Source organism: Berghia stephanieae, chromosome 4, assembly GCF_034508935.2.
Source record: "Berghia stephanieae isolate SIO BIC M18660-M18661 chromosome 4, UCSD_Bste_1.3, whole genome shotgun sequence".
Taxonomy (NCBI): Eukaryota; Metazoa; Mollusca; class Gastropoda; order Nudibranchia; family Aeolidiidae; genus Berghia; species Berghia stephanieae.
In genome coordinates this window covers 24,460,018-24,482,492 of record NC_088363.1, presented here as the reverse complement: position 1 = coordinate 24,482,492, position 22,475 = coordinate 24,460,018, and the positions used below count along the sequence as shown (strand labels likewise).

Here is a 22,475-nt window from a genome sequence, read left to right as displayed (position 1 = left end):
TTCGGGCGCTGAATTACACTCCCTAATAATAATAATAATAATAATAATAATAATAATAATAATAATAATAATAATAATAATAATAATAATAATAACAACAACAGGATTGTTGATCATAGACCTAGATTGAGATAAACTTAAAGTTAAAGATTTAGATAGGAATCAGAATAATAGGCATTTTAAATAAAATACAGTTCACTCCGGTTAATTGCAACACCTTGGGATCAGCAAACATGTTGCGATTAACCAAAGTTGAGTGTCCAGTCCACGATAGCAACATTTTGAACATATATGGTAAACTCAAACCAGCTGCTGTAAACATGTTCTTAGTCCACCACAGACTGAGCAATACGATTGAATTAAAAACCATATGGCAGCCCTGTAGAGATTGTGTCAATCAAAAGCAGCCTTGATGCAAGTCGACTACAGATTGGATTAACATTCACTCTTTTGTTTTCAACATTTGTAGGAGGAGTAAAAGAGTTTAGCCGAGATGACAGACAATAAGATCTCATCAACCTCATTGGTCACAATGCAAAGTTGTCAATCCAAAAACAAAGGATATCGCTCAGTCTCTCTTTACAACTGTTGTTGTCTACCCATTGTAAAGACTTTGCCCTTGCCTCCTATCTAATGGCCACAGAAGACATCACAAAACCATACTGCAAAGTCCCGCTCTCTTTTGTCTCTAATAAAGTGGTGACACACTACTGTAGCATTAAATCCCGCTCAATTTTTCAACCTGACACGATTTCTTCCATTAATTCAATGATGGAATTTAATAATGATATTTTGTTTTATATTGATTTCTTGAATTTACCACTTTTTGAGGGCGAAAATTTGTTGCGATTAACCAGTGACATTTTCATTTATTATGTATAATCAATTCTGTTTCTTGGGAAATGTTGCGATTAACCAAGCTGCGATCCAGAGTGGACTATAAACAGAGGGTCGCTGTAGACTATTGATGATATAACTTAAAACATGTTATACTTATACCTACTTGAGAAGTTTCACATGTCCATAACCAAGATAACCAAGAAAATCCTAAAGTATTCTGGAGTTATGTAAACAGTAAAATGAAGACAAGACAGGGAACCTGTGACATAAAAAAAGAAGATGGCACTTGGGCATCTGAAGATGAAGACAAGGCAGAGGTGCTAAATCTCTTCTTTGCAAGTGTCTTTACAGTGGAGAACCAGAAAAACTTGCCAGATATTGCTAAAACAAGTAATATAGATACTACACAATGGCCGATTACTGAAGAGAGAGTAATGAAGAGACTACAAAACCTAAAGGAGAGTAAATCACCTGGACCTGACAAACTTCATCCTTACATCCTAAAAAACTTAGCAGAGCAGCTAGTAGAACCCCTAACCAAGATATTTAACCAGTCGATGAAAGAAGGAAGACTACCAAGGGAATGGAAAGAAGCTAACATCACAGCCATATTCAAGAAGGGAGACAGAAAAAATCCAGAAAACTACAGACCAGTGAGCCTGACATCTGTCGTCTGCAAGCTCATGGAACAGCTGATTAGAGAAGAAATGGTTGATCATATGACCAAGAACAAACTATTCAGCAAAGATCAACATGGTTTCATGGCGGGAAGGTCTACAGTAACAAACCTACTTGAAACAATGGATGACTGGACGAGAGACCTGGAATTAGGCAACAATTTAGATGTCATATACCTCGACTTCAGAAAGGCATTTGACAAAGTTCCACACTGGCGCCTAATCAGGAAATTGGAACAGTATCAAATTAATGATCAGACAGTCAAATGGGTCCGAGATTTCCTCAAAGATAGAAGACAAAAAGTGATAGTGAATGGAACAGCATCAACAGAGAGACTGGTAACAAGTGGAGTTCCACAAGGAAGTGTACTGGGACCAGTTCTCTTCCTGATTTATATCAATGACTTGCCAGACAATCTATCATCTAAATGTAAAATCTTTGCCGATGATACTAAGCTCTATGGAGTAGCTAATACAGAAGAAGAAAGAAACACCTTACAACAAGATTTGAAAAAGCTTGAAGAATGGTCCGAAATATGGCAGATGGAGTTCAATGTAGATAAATGTGCAGTTCTTCACCTAGGAAAAAACAACAGAGAAGCAAACTATATAATGAAAGAAAAACCCCTGCAGAAATCCAATGGGGAAAAAGACCTAGGAGTATTTATTGATAGGAAGCTAAACTTCAAGAAGCAAATTAAAGATGTTCAATCTAAGGCTAGTAAAACACTCGGAATAGTGAAAAGAAATTTCAAGAATCTGAAAACAAAACACATGACTACCATCTACAAGACTATGGTTAGATCAAAGCTGGAATATGCTAACTGCATATGGTATCCGAAGTTTGAGGGAGACAAAGACTGTTTGGAAAGAGTGCAAAGGAGAGCAACAAAACTTATCACACACCTGAAAGACAAAACATACTGTGAGAGATTGAAAGAATTAAATCTCCCGACCTTAGATTACAGGAGAAGAAGGGGAGATATGATCCAAACATATAAAATAGTAAAGGGAATAGACAGGGTAGAGGCAGGATTCCTTAAACCAAACAAGAACATTCAGACACGAGGAAACAGCAAGAAACTGAAAAAAGAACGTTTTAAAACAAATGAAAGAAGGAACTTTTTTTCATCTAGAATTGTAAATAACTGGAATAAACTACAAGAAACCACAGTATCAGCAAAAAATTTGAATAAATTCAAAGCAGAGTTGGAGATAAGCAACACCCTAGGAAACAAGTTCAATTATAAAAATTGGTCCAATCATTAATAGATGAGGAGGAGCGAAGGAGACTACACCAAGTCTAAAAGCTCTATACAGAGGTATCCAGGTATCCAGGTATGATGCTGTGTAGTGTGTATGCAAATTTCAAAGAAATCATAACTTTTACTTTAGATAACCAAGTAGTGTAAGAGGACAAAGCTTGGTAAGTAATAATAGATGTAATAGACGTCTAGTCTTAGATATATCTTCTAGTAATAGTGAGTGAACGTGAAAAGACTAAAGACCCCTCTGTCCGTGAAATTAGCCGATTTGGACGTAAAAAAATTGACTGACTGAATGATGATAATGAATAATGAATAATGAGTAAAGTTAAAGAGCAGCTTTAACGCTAGACAGAATGCGATCAACGTACAGTAAACCTTTTCTTACAACTTACTCACCTACTCTACACTACACTATCTACACCACTACACAACTAAGACTATAGACGTTACAAACTCCAATTTTGAGACCATTCCACCAGTTCCAGGACAGGAGTCAGAGCGCAAAAACTCTACACAAGAAAGTCCCTGAATTTCCTTATATTAATGATTAAGCTCTCACCTGAAATAATATATATAATAATATCAATAAATATTAGTCAGTATCTGTCGATCATTGCACAATAAAGCCAACTTTGGTATTTCTCTCTGGAGACCTACTCAATGATGACAGTCCTTCGCAGACTTCGAGAGGTTTAGCAGAGAAGACGGTTCTATTGTTGTTTTTCAACGCTTGGTGACACATTACGGAAACACGTCATATCGAAGCTTTGGAAAATGAAAGTAGAACAGTCATGATTGGGTATCTCATCGGAAATAATTCAATAACAACAAACATGGCGGATGTAACAGAAGAAGATGCCTCTGAGGCGAAAGTAGAGCGAAGTAAACAAAAACATCCATTATTAGGTATATTTTCCCCTTATCAAAATAGTAAATTTGCATTAAATGACACATTTCCCATCTTTTTGATTTCTTAGCTATCTGTTGAATCATTTGGTCTCAAACACCGAACTCATGTCAAAGAAAGGATCGCAGAGAAAGACTGCATCTGCCACTGCTACTGCTATCTATCTATCTAATTACTAAGATTACTGACGACAACGGGGAGTCTTTCCACAAGTTCCTAGCAGTGAAGTGCAAAAGTCCCATTGGGTAAAAAAATACAAAAAAGACCCCCCCCCCCAATCCTTCAACCTTATATTGATATAAATAATTTTAAAAATAAGTTTTAAAAAATAGTAGTAGTAGGCTACTTTTAATAATTTTAATCAATAGTCAATAGTCCTAGACTAATAGTAATAGACCTAGGCCTAGGTCTAGATCTAGACAATTAAAATTACGAATATAGCGGAGTGTCTACATACATGGTAACCAGCACCTAGCCTCGGGATTAACGTACACGTTAACCTTGTACTGCGCGTTGGGAGGGAGGGGCGAGGGGGCATTGAGAGTTTGGTGCACGGTAACGTATGACCTTGATCCTGTCTTTCTTCCCCCCCCCCCCCACTTGTGTGAGTGTGTGTGTGTGTGTGTGTGTTATTGGCAGAACGTAAGCAGACGGTCAAATGCCTGCTTAAATTGGCCAATCAGAGAATCTATAATGTATTAGACACTCACTACCTGATGTCTTGTCAACAGCCTAGGCCTACATTATTTGCAAACCGAGTAGAAAGTTTTCATTTTACCATGAGAAGCAAAGGGGAGGGGATGACACTATGACGAGAGACAGAGGTGGGGGGGGGGGGGGGGGTAAGCATGGGGAAAGATGAAAGAAACAATGGGTCGCCTGATGACGTAGAGATCAAATGGGTGATACGGATATATATGCTGTGTGAAATTTTAACCTCTTAACAGAAACACTGATTTTTAAAAATTTTCATTCAGATAAAAGTTTCCCTATTGTTAATGCAGAATAAATCGTTTCCACCAATTAAGCTATAATCCCACAGCTTGTCTTTTAATGATAACATTAAGACTAAGATCTGGTGTTAGGTTAAATTAAGATTGAAGCTCGCCTTTAATGGGTTAAATTGTATTGCTTGATTTTTTAAAATAGCACACACACATACAAAGGCAAGAGAGAGAGAGAGGTCCATCCTTTGCTTTTATTGCAGTAGTAAACCAGTTACCGTGTACGTGGATACTGAGGCAAGGTGCCCGGTTACCCTGTACATACTCCCTAAAATTATATAACAAAGCGAAGCCAGTGCTAGGACTAGGAACTTGTGGGAAAACAGCCCTGATTTAAGGCTATTACACTTACTCTTACACAGCACAGCACTTTGACATTGGGATGAACATTTCAAACTTTATTAAAATTAAGTACTTTGGTTAATAATTCAAATTGAATTGAGCTCAGGATCAGTGAAACCTATATCATTATTTAGCGCTTTTTACAACACAATTCTAATTATGGTACCAAAATTTTGAAAATCAGATTAGGGGAAGAAAAGTTATACTAGTTTAATAACTTTGTCCTGAAAAGTTAAGATGTTAAATTACGTGCCGCAACAGGAATTTCGATTTACCAATTTCTGATTTTTAAATTGTCCAAAGCTAATATTACCCTTTTTCATCCTTGATCAAGAGAGATACTAAATTGGCATTGATTTAAACAGAAGCAGCACCACACGATAGGGTAGTTCCTCCTGAAGAAAATAAGTCATAAACCATTAAAATCCATCTATAAACAAAAAATATATGGAATCTTTTCTGAGACTCATCCCTCAAAAGTCCTAAAAATCGGGTCACAGCCACTAGGCCATTTATCAGCTTACTTCTGGCTGTAGTGCTAAATGGACGTTTAACGAAGTACCTACTAAAATAAAAGGACATTGATTTCCGGAAGGACAACTGTAGTTTCCAGCACGCCTAAAGAGGGGATTTTTTTTATTATTGGGGGGAAGGGGGGGGGGGAGACCTCCGAACCCTTCTCTTCCCCCTCCCTAACTAAAGATACTATGACCTGATGAAACTTAATGTTTGCCATCACTCCCAATATCAAAACTGATAGGAAACACAGTGAGTAATGATGGTGTCAGCCGGAGTCGATATCCTTAAACCCACTCAGCAAATTGTTTTTGAGATAAGAAAAATCACACCGCTTAACTTATCTTCAAAAGTATTATTTATTGGGCATTGCAACTAATTGAAGATCCATTAATGGCTGAAAAATCAAGTAATATAATAAAAGTGCTGTGAAATTACAGAACTCCTTCCTAAATATAAATCTAAATTAATATGTCATGAATAATGCATAGCATCTCCTCTTCACCTCTACCCCCTCTTCCTTTTTTGCCCTATCTACTTGAGAGAAGCTTGATTGGCTTGTCGATGTTCAGTACTAGCATAGTTGAATAAATCAGTGTTCAATTTTCTACTTTTAGGTGAAATTGTGCCTATCCACAAACAGATTAGTGATGTAGGCCAGTATTCATTCGCTGCTCTATGTGCAACTGCGCTAAGGACACTGTTTGATTCTGATGAACATAGGTGGGTATACATATTTGACTAATTATTACCTGAGGGTCTGAGGGCTTGGAATTTTAATTACCAGAGCCTCTCCAATTCTACTATTAACTCATTTTTTTATCTATGTACAGTCATCAGGTTTTTTTCCTTCACTTTTACTTCATTTAACTAACAGTGAACAGTGATTATGTTGCAGGATTCATAAGTAATATATACATTTTTTAAAGAAACGGCCTTTCTTTTGAATCTATAGTTTTCAATTCTTATATCCATGACGATTGGGGTCCTAGTGCCTCAATAAATAGTAGAGTGATCTTCTCACACAAAGTAACCTGGCTCAAATCTGTTGCTTATGACCCCCTTGATTCTCCAGCATTATTATGATTGTTTGTATTACCAAGATCAAAATTACATCTGCTAGAAAGTAAACTGTGATATACGGTATCATGTCTATTGGATAGCTTGCACTCATTACTATTAATCCATTTCCATTTAACACAATGGAACTGAAATCAACTGTTAAGTTAGCCTCATGAAGTGCCATTTCTGTAATGATTAGAGAGAAAAACATAGGATGGATCAGTAGGTTCTAGAAAGTAAACGATATTGGAGTAGATCATGGTATTTATACTTATATTCTTATATTTCTTTCTTTCTTTTTTTTTTACCGCCAACTTGTTTGTTTCTGTTGTTGTTATTGTTGTTGTTTCCTTCATTGTCATTCATTTTTTTCTTTTTTCGAGTATGAAATTTTCCCACATTGTAATTTAGCCTGACACTTAAGCATTCAAATTTCATATATACGGATTTGTCAAAACTTAACGCAACTTTAATTATATTTTATTTAATTTAAAAGTAAATTCCGAGAACCATATGAGGACGAATTCATGTTTTGTTGATATTGTTTTAATAACCGATTTACTGTTTTAATTCTAACTTTAAAACTTTTTTGCTCAGGAAATTTGTTGAGGAAGCCTTATCTGTGATCCTCATATCTCTTGAGCAGCCTCAGCAGGTAAGAATACTTTTAAATTTTATCCCCTCTATAAAAACCAAAGTTGAGTGAGCATGAATATAAATGTCATAGTACTCTTATTTGTAAATGGTTATGTTTACTTGTTAAAATATTAAGGATGCAGTACAGCATTGACAAATAAGTTAGATTGATAATATTGAATGAAGTATTGCTTACCTTAATTCATACCTCATGAAATAAGAATTTGATCATGTTATAACAAAAAGTGTCCAGCCAAATTTCTTGTTTTTAATGCTGCATTAATTCATCACACTTGATCCATTAGGAGCTTCAAAATATTTCTGGAAAAGTTATCTGTTACCTATATCCTATGAACCAATGGTGAAAACGCCCCAAAAATTAATGTTTCAGACATTGCTGATGGTTTTGGATCCACGTAAATCCGCGATTTTGGTGTTAGATGAAGAATCTCCTCCTATTAAATAATATTTCCTTCAATCAAATGTACTGGCGGCGAGAGATTGATGCAGGGTGGTACAAATAGGTGCAGTTCTCCATAAGTTAGCAAGAGTAAAAATGATAGTTTATTATCCCAAATGCTGTAAAAATGAGGGTTAAAATCGTGTTAAAAATGTTCCTCCTTTTTCTCTTTTTGTTACCATCAGCACTGTTCAGAGCCGGATAGATATCAAATGTTAACATTCTTGTTGTCTTCAATAAGTCAACCTGAGCATATATAATATATTTGGCAGTGATCAAATTTTGAACTAACCAGAATTGGAACCAAAAAAAAGCAGATATGTCATAAACACAGACATGACAATTACCTTGATTGTATCATTTGTACTGTCAAAACTTGACAATGCAATTCTCTCTGTTGTAAAACTTCAACACTAAAAAAAAATTCCCAGGCTGCAGAAAATTCAAATTCATGCAATTTTTCGTGGTAGGCGAGATTGCACTAACAGGCCGAGTCGGTATTGGGGATGCCGCTTTATTGGGAAACTGAATTTTTTCCATATAATAAGTCATACCCTTTCCAATTCCCAACAGTTTAATGGGGATGAGATTTGACAATGACGCACCCAATAAAAGAGCTTTTTCATTGTCTTTAATCATTTGAAATGATGGTTCATAAAATGCAAATTAGCCTAATGGGACGGTCAGCTGAATAAGTGGTCGTACCATTCATCGCAGCAGTGTGAACAATAGAATTTACCTGTATCCCCTGTTAGTGTCTATTGCAACAGGTAGTTGGGGTGTGGTCGAACCATTCGTCATTATCATCACAGAGATATGAACAATAGGCTTTACTTGTAATCAATTGTCAGTGTTACCAACTGCCATCATCAAGTTCATGGTCATGGGTCAATGGCCACGATAATTGGCAAAAAGTTCAACTGCTAAACTGCTACACTGACGCAAAACTTATGCTTAGTGGTCATGCAAGAAATGCAGTGACCAACATTTTAATGATGTTCTCCTTCAACTCAGGTGGTGGAGGATGAGCTGATTTCACAAGTGGATTACAATAACAATCTACAGTGCTCTGTTGCCTTCACCAATGAAGAGTTAACTGAAAATGCACAGAGAAGAAAAAAACCCCCAGAAAGTTGAAGAAAATGAAAGTAGTAACTTAATCAGAAAAACATGAAATGGTGAAGCTGTTGCGACGATTTGTCCAAGAAAGAACTCTGACCCCTCTGATAAAGTTTGTGGATCAGATTAGCAAACAAGTGGCCGCTGAAGTAACCCAAAATAGACATCAAACGAGTCTCCCTGATTTCTGTGGCTTTAAAACACAAAAATAAAAAATTAAAACAACGAAGCAGAAATGAAACAAAGAGTAAAAGTTGAATGGAACCAATACATCTGTCACTGGAATTGTATTGCCAGTCACAAGTCTGAATGAATGCAGAGGAGACTATGGGAATTGCTTAATTTCATGACTGCCGCTTAATTAGGACAATTTGTCGGGAACTGAGCTATCCCAATATACCCTCTTGGACTGTATTAGTATTGTTAGAATGTTGAATACCACTAAAATTTATCTGACTTTCTTAGTCTTAGTAACAATTATATATATGTCTAACAAATCATTGGCTAGGAGAGTAGCATACCATTGAGTACTTTCCATCTTACCTAGCAGATCCAGCTACTGAAACACTTGTTTATATTATTTACTTTGTCTCAGGTATGTGAGTCGGTGCGTGCGATGCTACAAGGTCATGGCCTCGATGACATGGATCCATACGTCGACGTACTACTTGCTGAGCCTGCCTTGAAGACTGGAGCAGAACCTGTTCTCTCTCAGCTTTTAGCTATATCCATTGGTCAAGGTAAGTTGCTCGTGCTTGTAATAATTCAACTAGTTACAAACATGCATTATTATTTTTTTTCAATTGTCCCTTTTGTGATTTAACCTTAATTGTATGTTATGCAAAAGAGATAATATTCAGGATTTTGACATTTAACAAGGGATTTGAAAATTGGAAATTAGATTTCAAATTTAGGCTTTACCATAAGCTTAAACCTTAGTTCCATTGGTGGCCCGAATAGCCCGGCTGTTTAAAGTATTTGCTTCATGCACCAAAGAAAGGATCTGGATTGATCATGGGTGATGTTGGGATTCTTTTCACAACCCCTCTGTCTACTCAGCAGTGATTGGATAGCTGAGTCTGTTAAATCTGGTGAAAAGCATTTTGCAATAGACTAGCGTCCTATCCAAAAGGTGGCAAGCAATTGCTATTGAATGTTTCATGCTATAGAAACCACAACGAAGAGGCTCTGTGGGACATATGTCTATGAAAGATCACTGCCAGGGCCAAAAAAGCATATTTGTATCCCTTTTTCACCTTTGTAAGAGTTTCTGCTTTTTCTCTCAGATTGTACATATTTTTCATGAGAAATAAATCTTAATATTTTAATGTAAAAAAAATTGTTTTTATTGTGCTTGTCATTAGGTTCTTGGGTATTCTCCATGCTTCCTGCAATATTCATTTTAACAATTGTTGTTTGATAGGTTTAAGTGGTTTGTTTGCATTGCTTCATAATTTTATTTTCAAGTTTTCCTTCAGCTTTTAGAAATTTTTCACTCACATAAACTTGTTATATAAGAATTATTTCCAAAATTACTCAACGGCAAGGAGTGAGATGACTGAAGGGTTACATTTTCACATTGTATACACAATTTTTCTCAAAATCTTACTCTTTTTGACAAGCAGTCTTACACTTTTTCTTGTATTGGGCTTGACAGTCCTGCACTACTACTTTAGTTCCATATAAGAAGAGACAAACGATTTTATGCTTTTGCATTTGGAACAATTTATGATTTTACAATTTACTATTTCTCTGAATGCCAAGAAAACAATTCTATTTCATTGTTCTTTTTAAATACATAATCTCTTCATTTCAGGTGTATATGATGCCAGAATGCGTGTCCTAATAAAGCATATCTCTTGGCGACTTCGAGTCACCTGGGATATGTTGGAAGATCTTGAAAGTGAAATGTCTGAATCCTTGGCTTTTTCCAAATATGAAATGACAGAGTAAGTCAATTATCACTGAAATGGCATAACTTTTTAACGTTCTTGGAAACCAGCTAATTGGCAATCAGACACTAATGTTTGATTTTCATCATATTGAACCTCTATAATTGAAGCCTTAAAGTAGATAAATGTATGCTTATAAAAAAAAATGAAAACAATATTATTTTTTTTCTTTTCCTTTTTTTTTTCTTTCTTTCTCTGCAAGCCTTTCATAAATCGGTGGATGAAATGCACTATAGAAATGCTACTTATTTTTAGTTTATCAGAATGTTGCTGTAACACGTCTTAAATGACTTTACTTTTTATTCTACTAAAGCTAAATTGTTCCTTTCACAGAGTTTTTAAAAAATAGATACTGATTTATTTTGCTTTATTTAAAAACTGAAGACTAAAACTGATCTAAGCATTATCTGTTCAACTTTTTGTATGAACTAGACCTTTTTTTTTTTACTAAGTTGTTATATGAATTTGATTGATTGAGATCCTTTATTCTGTTTACAATTGATAACCTCAAACCGCGGCAGATAGCTAAAACTGTACCTCGTTGATCCCTGCAGAGTTAAAAAAAATATCTTTTTCTACTATTTTTTTAAAGACAAAAAAAAAAAGAACCCAACAAAAACAAAACAATTGTTCTCTAGGATTTTGTGTGTGTTTGTTTTAAAAAAAAATTTAATTGAAAGATTTGAGGGGTAAAAGATTAAATACGAGAATTTTTTTGTTGCCTATATGTCAATTTATCTATAGCAACTTAATATATAGCAAGGCAGTAAGAAAAGAAACAATTTATTGCATCAGTCTAAAAAAAAATCTGCTTCAAGATAGTTAATCCATAAAAGAGCTATCACATTTTTATTGTTGTCTTAAATAACATGTTTTCTCACAATTTCATCTTAATCTATGAATCTTTGAATAATTGCCAGTTAAAAATTTTATGTGGCAAGATTGTCCATATTTATTTTAACTTGTTAAGCAATACAGGTTCTGCTGATAGGTGAACAATTGGCATGGAATTTTAGAATTGAATCACTTCTGTGACATGACTAATTTAAAAACACATGTTGAAAGTTAATGTTTTACTTCTTTCTCTCCTTTGCATGGCCAACTGTAAATGTTTGGTTACAGTGAAAGCAGCAGGTATCAAAACTGTAACACAGCTAGTCTGCTATTTCCTTTATCTAACGTTTGGGTTTGCTTTTTTAAAGTCTTTTTTTTTTTTCTTTCTGTAACTTCATTTTTTATTTATTTATTTATATTTTTTTTTAAAAGAACAATTAATAGAAAGACTAATGACTAATTGAAGCTCTTTTCTTTCCTTTTGAAATAAAGAGCAGTCGAACTTGTTCTAGCAATCATCACCTGATATTGGCAGCCAGCTATATTTTAGAATTAATTTAATTGAAATCTTGAGTCTAATTGAGATATTTGTGCGGCATGTTTGAAAACAAATCAGCTTATATTACACAAGTTTACCTCTTGTCCATGAAACCCACTTTTGATCAGAATTAAGGATGGTTAAAGCTTTATAACAAGTTCGACTATACACCAGATATCAACTTTCATTCCTGGACTATGCATTGTAATGGCACAAAATAGCATCTAATAACTTTTTATTCACATGAATAATATTAATATTCATCAGTTTTTAATAAAAAAAGATACACTTATACAATACATGACTCATTATCCAAATCTCGTCATATCAATATTGTTGTATCCTGTTTTTTTTTTCAATTAAATTTAACTTTTTTTTTTAGATGAGTAAGGTGTTTGGTCATTTATATAATCTTTTTGTCAATAATGCTAATATATATATATATTTTTTTTTTAATCGAACCAAAATAAACTATTTGCGAGTTGGTGTTATAGATTTGATAACATTATTACAGGTTTTTTTTACACGATACAATAAGGATAACATTCATATTATAATGATGACATGCATGTTAATGAAATGGTGATAAAATATGGGAGAATACCAGAGTTTTGCATGTGCATAATGGAACTCAGTGAAAAGATTTTTTTTTTTTTCTTTCCTTTTCTTGTTTGTTTAATTATATTTCAACGATTGCAACTTGCTGTGAGTTTCATTAATTATGTGACAAATTTTCAAGTCCTCTAAATTTAATTTTGATTTATTTTTCCAGGTTTAGCCAGTTTTTGGTTTTACTATAAATGTCTAAAATTGGGTATATAGTAGTATTAATTTATAAGATATAAAACTTGAGCTTTTATATAGTGTGTTATCCTTTTAATGAACTCAAAGTGCTTTACAAAGTGTCCTCATCCAACAGCAACGATGAAGATGTAGAACTCAGTATAATTTTTTTTTCCTACAAAGATATTTGTTGCCAGCCAGGTACTTATTTTATATCCGAGTATCTTTACAAATCGTGAGTGAAGAGCCCTTTTCTGTACCATCCAACAGCAGGCATTGAACCCAAAACCTACAGGTTACCGACACAATAAAAAACGAGTGCCATGCTGCTGGGCTACAATTATATATTTGTTATATTCAATTACTATTGAAGATGTGAAAATGAGAGATGAAGAGTATCAAGAGAATTTAAGATAAAACATGAAGTATCAATAGATCGGGATGGTTGAATTCCCTCATGCTCTTAATGTCCCTGTTGTATGTAGGAAAGATTTTAAAATTTTAGAAAGGGAAGTTTAAAAAAGAAAAATAAATAATGAAAATAATAAACAAACAAAAAATGGAAATTTACTTGCACTTTAAAAATGAATTTGCTGGTATTAATGAAAAAATATCAATGCCCCAATTTAAATAAAAACCGTACTTACCTTTTTTTAGTTTTAATTCATAAATTTTCTATTCATATTTTGTAGCTTGGGATGTTTTGTTGACATTTATGTATTAAAAAGACTGTACATAGAGTTTAAAGTCTTTACTGAATTGTAGCTATGTGTTTAGTATAGCTAGCCTTTTGTATGATTCAATCCTTCGACATAATTCAATGTCATTTTTAGATAGCTTGACATAGATTTATTTTTTATCAAGTGAGATAATCTTATTTCACCTTTGTTTTTGTTTTTTATTTTATAAAAAATTAAATTTGTTATATTTGTAGGTGACTGTTGTTCTACTGTTCATTTTAAATGTTGATTTCCTTTCAAAGCTGTCACCTTATCATTTAAATCACTACCTGAGTGGAAAAGTGCTCTACTCTTACAGTGCTTTTCATTATCATTGTCAGCATCATTATCAGCATTATCGTCATCACAATTATTGTTATTATTATTACTATTACTAGAGGAGAACCCGCAATATTTGGGGAGAAAAACAAGCTATTAGTAATAGGCAGTCATCTATTATACTTATTCTACTACTGTATTGTATTTTTAGATTTGCTGGTAATTCTGTACTCGATGATAAAAATTTAACATTGGCTTTACAGAACAATGTTGATCTCCAACCCTAATTTTTAAAAATATAAGACAAGAATGATTATTATTACTTGATGGTTTTTATTTATTCATTTATTTTGTTCCGATTTATTTATTTATCTAGGTTTTGATTTTGTGTGTATGCGTGTGTGCATTATAGCATTCTCGTTGCTCCAGTACTAACAGTGAATTGATCCAAACACATAATTTTAACTGCTTTGCATTTCATGCATTTCTTTACTGATGTTCAAGCTAGGATCACTAATTTTCATGATGAGCGAGTTTTCAATTATTGTTATCATTTATATATATTTCTATTGCTATGCATTTCTTTTCTATTTTAGTGAGGAATTAGAAGAGCAGATGAAGAAGGAAAAGAAAAGGAAGTTGAAACGATATGCCTTAATAGGACTGGCAACTTTGGGAGGAGGGACGTTGATAGGTATGATGATTGTATGTGTCCTTATGATGATTATACATATAATTATTTTGTGAAAGTTGGTTAGACCATTATTTAATACTATTCTAGCAGTGTTTGGGTCATATGTACGTGAAAAATGACCCTAAAAAAAATTCGTTTGGGGATTTGTAGTTGAAAATTATTGTTCTTGACCACTTTGAATCTTTTTCAGATTTTCTGTTATAATACTAGTTCTGCTATTGATTATTTCAACAAAATTCTGACTTGCTAGTGAGATGGGATCCTTTTTAAAAAGATTCTTTTTTCTCTCAAAGCAAGTATGTGTTTTGCTGCCAGTCCTTTTATTATGATAACAACTAGCTTTGTGGCTCGATGAGTGTTATCAAAGATTTAATTACATTTATCCTTTACAGGCAAAGGATCAATTTTTTCCTAACCTGATATCATACCTTTCTATTTTCACCAAGATAACAATAACAAAGTGCAGTCAAGCTCACAAATTAATATGGAGAGAAATTATGATGTGGAAGAAATTCAGTCTTGCCTTTCCAAGGTTAATGTTATGACTGTTTTCAGTCAGCCAAATTGATTGCAATTAAGATTGATTCAATATTTAGTGTTTTGTGATATCATCCCAAAAATATATTTTTTAAAAATTATACGTGACAAACTATAAGTCATTGTTGTTTTCCTTTGTAATCGAGACTATTTTTTCCCTCCTTATAAAGGTTTGACAGGTGGCTTAGCAGCTCCATTTGTGGCAGCTGGTGCTGGAGCCATCATAGGTGGAACAGGGGCTGCAGTGTTAGGATCTGCGACAGGTGTGGCTCTCATTGGGTCTCTGTTTGGGGTTGCCGGTGCTGGCTTGTCAGGTCAGCATCCATTTTTTTGTATTCCTTATCAAATGAGTTCAAATATCAGTTACCAATGAATTTTTGTTTTGAACAATAGTCTTGAAAACATACATGAAAAATTGTTAGCTTAAAACGCAACAGAGCTTTCAATAGAAAAGATTATCTATACATTTTTATTTTTGGGTGTACTTTTGGCAAAACTAAAAGAGTTTTAATCAAGACACATGGGAATCGGGTAATGGATGATAAGGGAAAATCTAGTATGTGGATTGGAAATAAAAGGACATGGATATTTTGGATGAGCGAATAAAATGGAAGAGAATAAAAAATTTTGATAAATGTTATTTTTAAATATTCGGAGGATTATTTAAACCTCTGTAGTGGCCCAAAAATGACTTGAAGGAAACTTTTAACACTAGAAATAGAAAAATAATGAATAGCAGAATAAGAGCAAAAGTTAGAAAAGGGAGGGATAAAAGACATGTATGCGAGAAGCAAATCTTACCTTGAAAAATTTAATCGACATGAACCTAAAAACAGCCCAAGATTTTGTGAGCAATAATTAGTTTTTGTCTGATTTTGTGAAAAATATAAATTTGCTCTTTTTTTTTTTCCAGGATACAAGATGAACAGAAGAGTTGGTGCTATAGAGGAATTTGAATTTGAGCCTCTTGTATGTGGCAATAGCTTAAGAGTAGAGAGTCTTACAAGTCAATTACACATTACCATTGCAGTCACCGGTTGGTTGTCCAACAATATGAGAGGTGAGGCTTCCCCCCCCCCCCCCACCTTTGAAAATATTTTTATTTTTCACCGCTTCATATGACATATCATTTGGTAGAATCACAAAGTCTGATACTGGAATAGTACTAGTAAAAGGTGAAATAAAAACGTTTTGGTCCAATTGGGACTCAGATTCAATGAGAGTTGGAATTCTCCCAGGAAAATAAGAGTCCCCATTTATTTTTTTATCCAAACTTGATTTTTACGAACTTTCGAATATAACAAAATGGATATTTAGTCCTAGTTACCTCATTATATACAAGGTCATTGTCTTATTGTTCTACTTTTTACTTTTACCACAGCCTTTTCAATAGTTTTTAAAGTTAATACTGCCTTCCGGGGCTTTTCAATTCTTTTTCTGTCTTCCAATAAATTATATATGAATGTATTTTGGAGTTTTATTATTATTATTATTATTATTATTATTATTATTATTATTATTATTATTATTATTATTATTATTATTATTATTATTATTATTATTATTATTAATATTATTATTATTCATATTATTATTATTATTATTATTATTATTATTATTATTATTATTATTATTATTATTATGATTATTATTATTTACTTTTTTTGGGGGGGTGGGGGGGGGGGGGGGGGGGATTTATCTGTTGGAAAAATTTGTCTTTTAGCTATTTGGTCATTTAATGTATTTTTAAAAAGAAATTTGAAGATGTCACATGTTGACAGTTGAGGATCTGTTTTAAAAAGAATACATTTATTTTTATTAGCATCTTGGGTGTAATTTGTAATCTTTAAATTATTTTATTTTTCTATCGAATAATCTAAAAAAAATTTTCCTCAATTTATGACTGTTCTTTATTAGACTTCAAACAGCCATGGAAAGATCTAGCAGAGTCCAAAGAACAGTACACTCTAAAATGGGAGACCAAGTACCTAGTCCAACTCGGGGAGGCCCTTGATTACATCTTTAATTCAGCACTGGCCATGGCCACACAAGAGGCCCTCAAGCACACTGTCTTACAGGGCCTTCTGGCAGCCATTGCCTGGCCTGCTACTCTCATCTCTGCATCAAACATCATAGACAACCCCTGGTCTGTGGCATTGCAGAGATCACACTCCGCTGGTCGCGTGTTGGCTGACGTCTTGTTGGGGAGACAGCAGGTAAATTTTGGAGCTTTATATATATATTTTTTTTTCTCTTAATATATCTTTAAAGATTTTGTACTGCTCTGTTTTTCTAAAGAGAGCTGCTCTCTCTCTCCCCCCCCCCCCCCCCCCCTCCCTCCTCTCTCTCCTCTCTCTCTCTCTCTCTCTCTCTCTCTTCTCTTCTCTTCTCTCTCTGCTATTCTTCTCTCTCTCTCTCTCTCTCTCTCTCTTCTCTCTCTCTCTCTCTCTCTCTCTCTCTCTCTCTCTCTCTCTCTCTCTCTCTCTCTCTCTCCTCTCTCTCTCACACACTGCATTTCTACATTTTGTTTTGTTCAGTTTTTGAAGTTATTTCCTCAAATTTTATTCATTTATGCTTTTTCATACTCATTTTATTTATTTTTATTTCTCAATTTATCTTTTCTTTTCAGGGGAAAAGGCCAGTAACTCTTATAGGGTACAGCCTTGGTGCTAGAGTTGTCTTCTCATGCATTGAAGAAATGTCCAAAAGAAAAGGTATAAAATTCTGCACTGGCAATTATGAACTAATGTCTGCAGTTTACATGCTAGATTTTCTTTTTTCAAAAATCCAATAATGACATATGTTATATATGATACATAATGATATTTATGCGCTAAGAGAGGTTACAGGATTTATGTTTTTTCTCATATAAAAAGAAATGATTATCCAGGTGATATTTGTAGTTCAAATTTAAAAAAATTAGCGGAATCCTCTTGATCAGTTAAGGCCAAGGTAAAATGAAGATGAAACAACAAAAGAAAAAAAAAAAAGAAAGAAACAGTCAATTTCGTTTGGAATGTTTGGAAAGATGGTTTATTTGGTATTTAGCAGTTGTCTTTAATATGTGATACTGTGAGAAAAGATCGTCTGTATAACATTGAACATAAAAAGACAGAAATGTTCAATGATTTTGAACATCTTTCGAAAAATATAGTTTCCATCATTGTCTCTGACTTGAAATTCAAGTTGAATAAAGACAGGTGATTCAGGGCACCAAAAGAATAACATGATCAGCTTCTCAAAGTGTGGACAATGTCGTTATTCAACGCAGACAAACATAATTCTTAATATTTATTTGATCTTTTTCTGTTATAACCAATTATACACAACCTTTTGCTACAGTCAAAGGAATTTTACTTCTTATCATGCTATTATTCTGTAATGTGCCTTTGACAGGTTGTGAGGGTATCATTGAAGATGTCATATTGTTAGGCACCCCTGCCACAGGTGATCCTGCTGTTTGGGCCAGTTTCAAGAAAGTGGTCTCCGGCAAAATTGTCAACGGATTTTGTAGGTATGTGCTTGAACGGCGGAGCTGGAAAATGATCATAGCTGTTTATCTCCCCTTTAATATTAATTTTAACTAAATTTGGTTTTAATTTCTTTAGGCAATGGTAATATATGAACAATTCTAGAATAGGCTTAATTAATGTTTTAAATATAGATTGTGAATTTGTATTCTTTTCTTAGATCCTATCTATGGACAGGCGAGTGTCTATTGCAGTCTATGTGGGAGTCATAATAAGGGATTTCAAGAATATTAGTTATAAAAACTAAGATCCAGCCAGATGAATCTACACAGTTATAAATATCATTTAATTGGAACTGAATTCTGGACAATGGTGCTATTTCAATTTAGTGTTCTGATCGTTTTGCATTAAATTTTAACAATAATGAAAGAAATAGAGTCCCTATAGCTCAGTTGGTAGAGCACTCATTTCACTCAAAAGGGACTGGGTGGGTAGGAGGTCACGCTGTGTCTTCTATTCCCTTACACATGTTCTCTGAGTTGCTTTCTGTCTTTGTCTTGGAATGGAATTATTTAGTTTTGTCTTAGAATAAGAAAGTAAGTAATTTTTATCATTTTTTATTCCAAATAGAGGGGATTGGCTGTTGAAATTTCTGTACAGAACGTCTTCTGTTCAAATGAGTATAGCTGGGTTGAGACCTGTACCGTGGGATGATAGACGCATGCACAATATTGATCTTAGTGACGTGGTAGGTGGCTCTTCATTTTAAAAGTACATTATGCTTTAAACTTTTGTACACTTACAATGATATTCCATGTTTTTTATATGAATCATTTTGAATCTTTATAGTTTTTCCCTAGAGGTAGTATTCATTTTTTTTTAAAAAAGAAGAATAATCTTTAAATTTAAATAAAATGCATAGAATATGAACCCATTCAACCTAAAAGATCAAATAAACTTTGATGTTTGCTAGAAATTTGAAAGAATGTTATTTTAATGACATGGACAAGAGGACTTTACATTTTTGTGATGAAATCTCGAGCCATATATATATATATATTTTAATTTTTGATTTTATTATTTTTTTATTTATTTATTTTTTTCAAGTTTCATAAAACCGTTAATAATGAGATTTCATCTTCATTAGGTTCGTAAATTTTTTTATTAAAAAAAAAAATGAATTTAAACATTTTTTTCTGAAATTGTAAATGGTCTTCAACATAGTTGTTGAAAGCAAGGATTTTAGTTAATAGAAACAAATTGTAAAATTCAATGATAGAAGTCAATTTGACAATTACTAAAAGAATTCTGATGAACAAGAAATGCTCTATATATCTCTTTTCTCAAGGTAAATGGGCATTTGGACTACAAAAATTCATTGGACATCATCATGAAAGCTGTGGGTGTTAGGACAAGGGATGAGCTAAATAAGTCTTCATCTAGTACATCGGTCAGCTCTAAAGCCTCTTCAAAAGCATCACCTGTCTCAGATGAGTTTGCAATGGATGACTTGTCCAGCTCTGATGACGAGATGTATCAGGAATGGAAGAAGCCTAAACCCAAGAAGAAGGAGTCAACCTCAGATCAAGTTGACTCACATCTATTATTAGAAGATTACACATCGCCAGACAAGACACATTCCAACACCTCAGAAGCCATTCCTGAATCTACGAGTTTTGATTCTGGGGTAGTAGTAAACCGTGCAGCTTCAGAAATTCGAGAGCAACCAGAAGTAAAAGAGGAGGACGATTTGCATTGGTCGGATGACCACGCAGATGTAAGGGTAGGTGCGGCTGCTCTCAAAGAAAAAACAGTTGCCTTAGACTCTTCTTCATCATCTGACTTGGGAGAGTTTGTTGAGATAGACAAGCCAAGTGGGGCAGGATTTGGTCTGACAGATGAGTCAGATGAAGTAAAAGTAGGCGAATTGACATCATCACTTAATGCAGATGAGGAAGAGGCACTGTCTACGCATGCAATTGTTGGCACGTTGGAGAGGAAAAAAATGTATGACAGTATGTATAGACTAGTAATTGACGAAGATTTAGAGGAAATGTTGGGAGAAGATTATGATGATGATGATGATGATGACAATGATTGTGGTAATGTAGGTGTTGGTGATAAGTAAGATTGGAAAAGATATACTCATTTTAAATTATTGCTGAGTGATTCAATAAACACTTTGACTTGACATCCAGAGCATTGGTGAATTCTGGCGCCATTCATTAAATCGATTTATAACCACATATTGTGATCTTTGCTCACTGATTACTTGGAAAAATTCTTCGAACCTTAGAAATGCTATAATATTTGGACACATTTAAATTGATTGATTTTCTACATAAAAGTAGTCCTTCCGAACCATTTGGCTCATGGAGTTTATCCCAGTTTGTGAAATGGACAACAGCAATTGTTTGCTACCCTTTGGATAGGACGCTAGTCTATTTTAAAGTACTTTCTGCCATATCTAACAGACCCAGTTACCCAATCACTGCTGGGTGGAAGGGGGGGTCAGAAAAAATCTCAACGTCACCCAGGATTGATCTCATTCCTTTTGCGTGTGAAGCGAATGCTCTACCAACTGAGCTATCAAAACCCCATATTCTACATAGCTTTGTTTAAAAAGACATGATATGTTAATGAATTTGGTTCATGGAAATTGGGACAAGGACCCGGCATTTGTTGGAAACATTCATTAAAATTGGTCTAATATATATGTAAAATTTAGGTTTGGTTCTTGTTGCAGTCATCTGATTCCCACCGTATATATTACTATCAATCAAAACTAATTCCATCTCTTGAAATAATATCTAGATTTATTTACTGGTCTTTTTATGCTATGATTTCGTCTATCTTTCCCAATCTGTGCCTATCAACGAAGGAGAGAACTGGATATAATTCCTACTCTTTAAACTCTACCTCTTATTTGTCGTCGTCAGAATCATTCACTTTTCTGATGACTTTTCACCAATGGCCAAAACATATGGAATAGATCTATGACACACTTTGTAATGGAAGTCCCAATTTGACATTTGTAATGGTTCTGTTTTTTTTTGTTTTTTATGAAGATTATTGAAATAGTATCTTAAACTGTGGCGACATGTACAGAATTACACATTAGATCAACACCAAGCTCTTGATACTGGTCCATTTGATGTTATATTGTCCAAGTCACACCTGACATCAAAGAAAGCTCTATTATGATTTTGTACTCAAAAAGAGTACCAAGACTTCAAAGTTCATTACAGAATTGATTTTTAAAAATACAAAGTGCGCTTCATGACAACTTGTTCTTAGTCAAATATGTCGAAAAATTGACAAATTTTGAATCTTATTTATGGTTTAAAGTTTTGTAGTAATCAGATGGTTTAATATGATTTTGAAGTCAAGGGATTATGCTGCTAACATTCCTCCACTATCAAAGGCATCAGTCGACAGTCGATAATTTCATATTTTGTTTTCAGTATATATTATCGTTGTCTGATCCAAATTCATTACTCCATTATTGTGATATGATGCTGTCCTATTTTAACTATAATTAATCATTGAATTCATTTGGTTTATTGCAACATTTCAGATTGATTTACCATTGGACGTATATTTTATATGGTGATTTAATTGTCTTATCTGATTAATAAATCCACTTCCCATTTTACAAGACAAATCTTGGGAATTGGTCATGCTTGAACAGTAATAATCAAAGGTGTCTTCAAAGAAGAAAAAAAAAGATTCTTTTTGTGTGCCCAAAATTATTGTCATATTTCTTGCTCACTACCACCGTTTAAAATTATTATTATTATTATTGTTGTTGTGGCGATTACAAATTATATGTTTAAGA

General features: G+C 33.8%; 2 protein-coding genes across 2 annotated transcripts in view; one reads left to right on the top strand and one right to left on the bottom strand.

Annotated features, from left to right (window-relative positions):
* LOC144970281 (uncharacterized) overlaps positions 1 to 3,520 on the bottom strand; it is a 52,774-nt gene extending 49,254 nt beyond the window's left edge. Inside the window, exon 1 of the mRNA XM_078909755.1 lies at positions 3,345 to 3,520. The gene's annotated coding sequence lies outside the window, so the exon portion shown is untranslated. The remainder of the gene's footprint in view (positions 1 to 3,344) is intronic.
* Positions 3,521 to 3,602: 82 nt separating this feature from the next.
* On the top strand, positions 3,603 to 20,880 carry LOC144970280 (transmembrane and coiled-coil domain-containing protein 4-like). Its single transcript, XM_078909754.1, has 13 exons — positions 3,603 to 3,691; positions 6,172 to 6,277; positions 7,214 to 7,271; positions 9,427 to 9,571; positions 10,648 to 10,780; positions 14,533 to 14,630; positions 15,338 to 15,481; positions 16,081 to 16,227; positions 17,085 to 17,383; positions 17,797 to 17,881; positions 18,564 to 18,681; positions 19,268 to 19,385; positions 19,986 to 20,880. The coding sequence occupies exons 1-13, from the start codon at positions 3,619 to 3,621 to the stop codon at positions 20,763 to 20,765; spliced, it is 2,304 nt and encodes a 767-aa protein (XP_078765880.1). The 5' UTR covers positions 3,603 to 3,618; the 3' UTR covers positions 20,766 to 20,880.
* Positions 20,881 to 22,475: the final 1,595 nt, after the last annotated feature.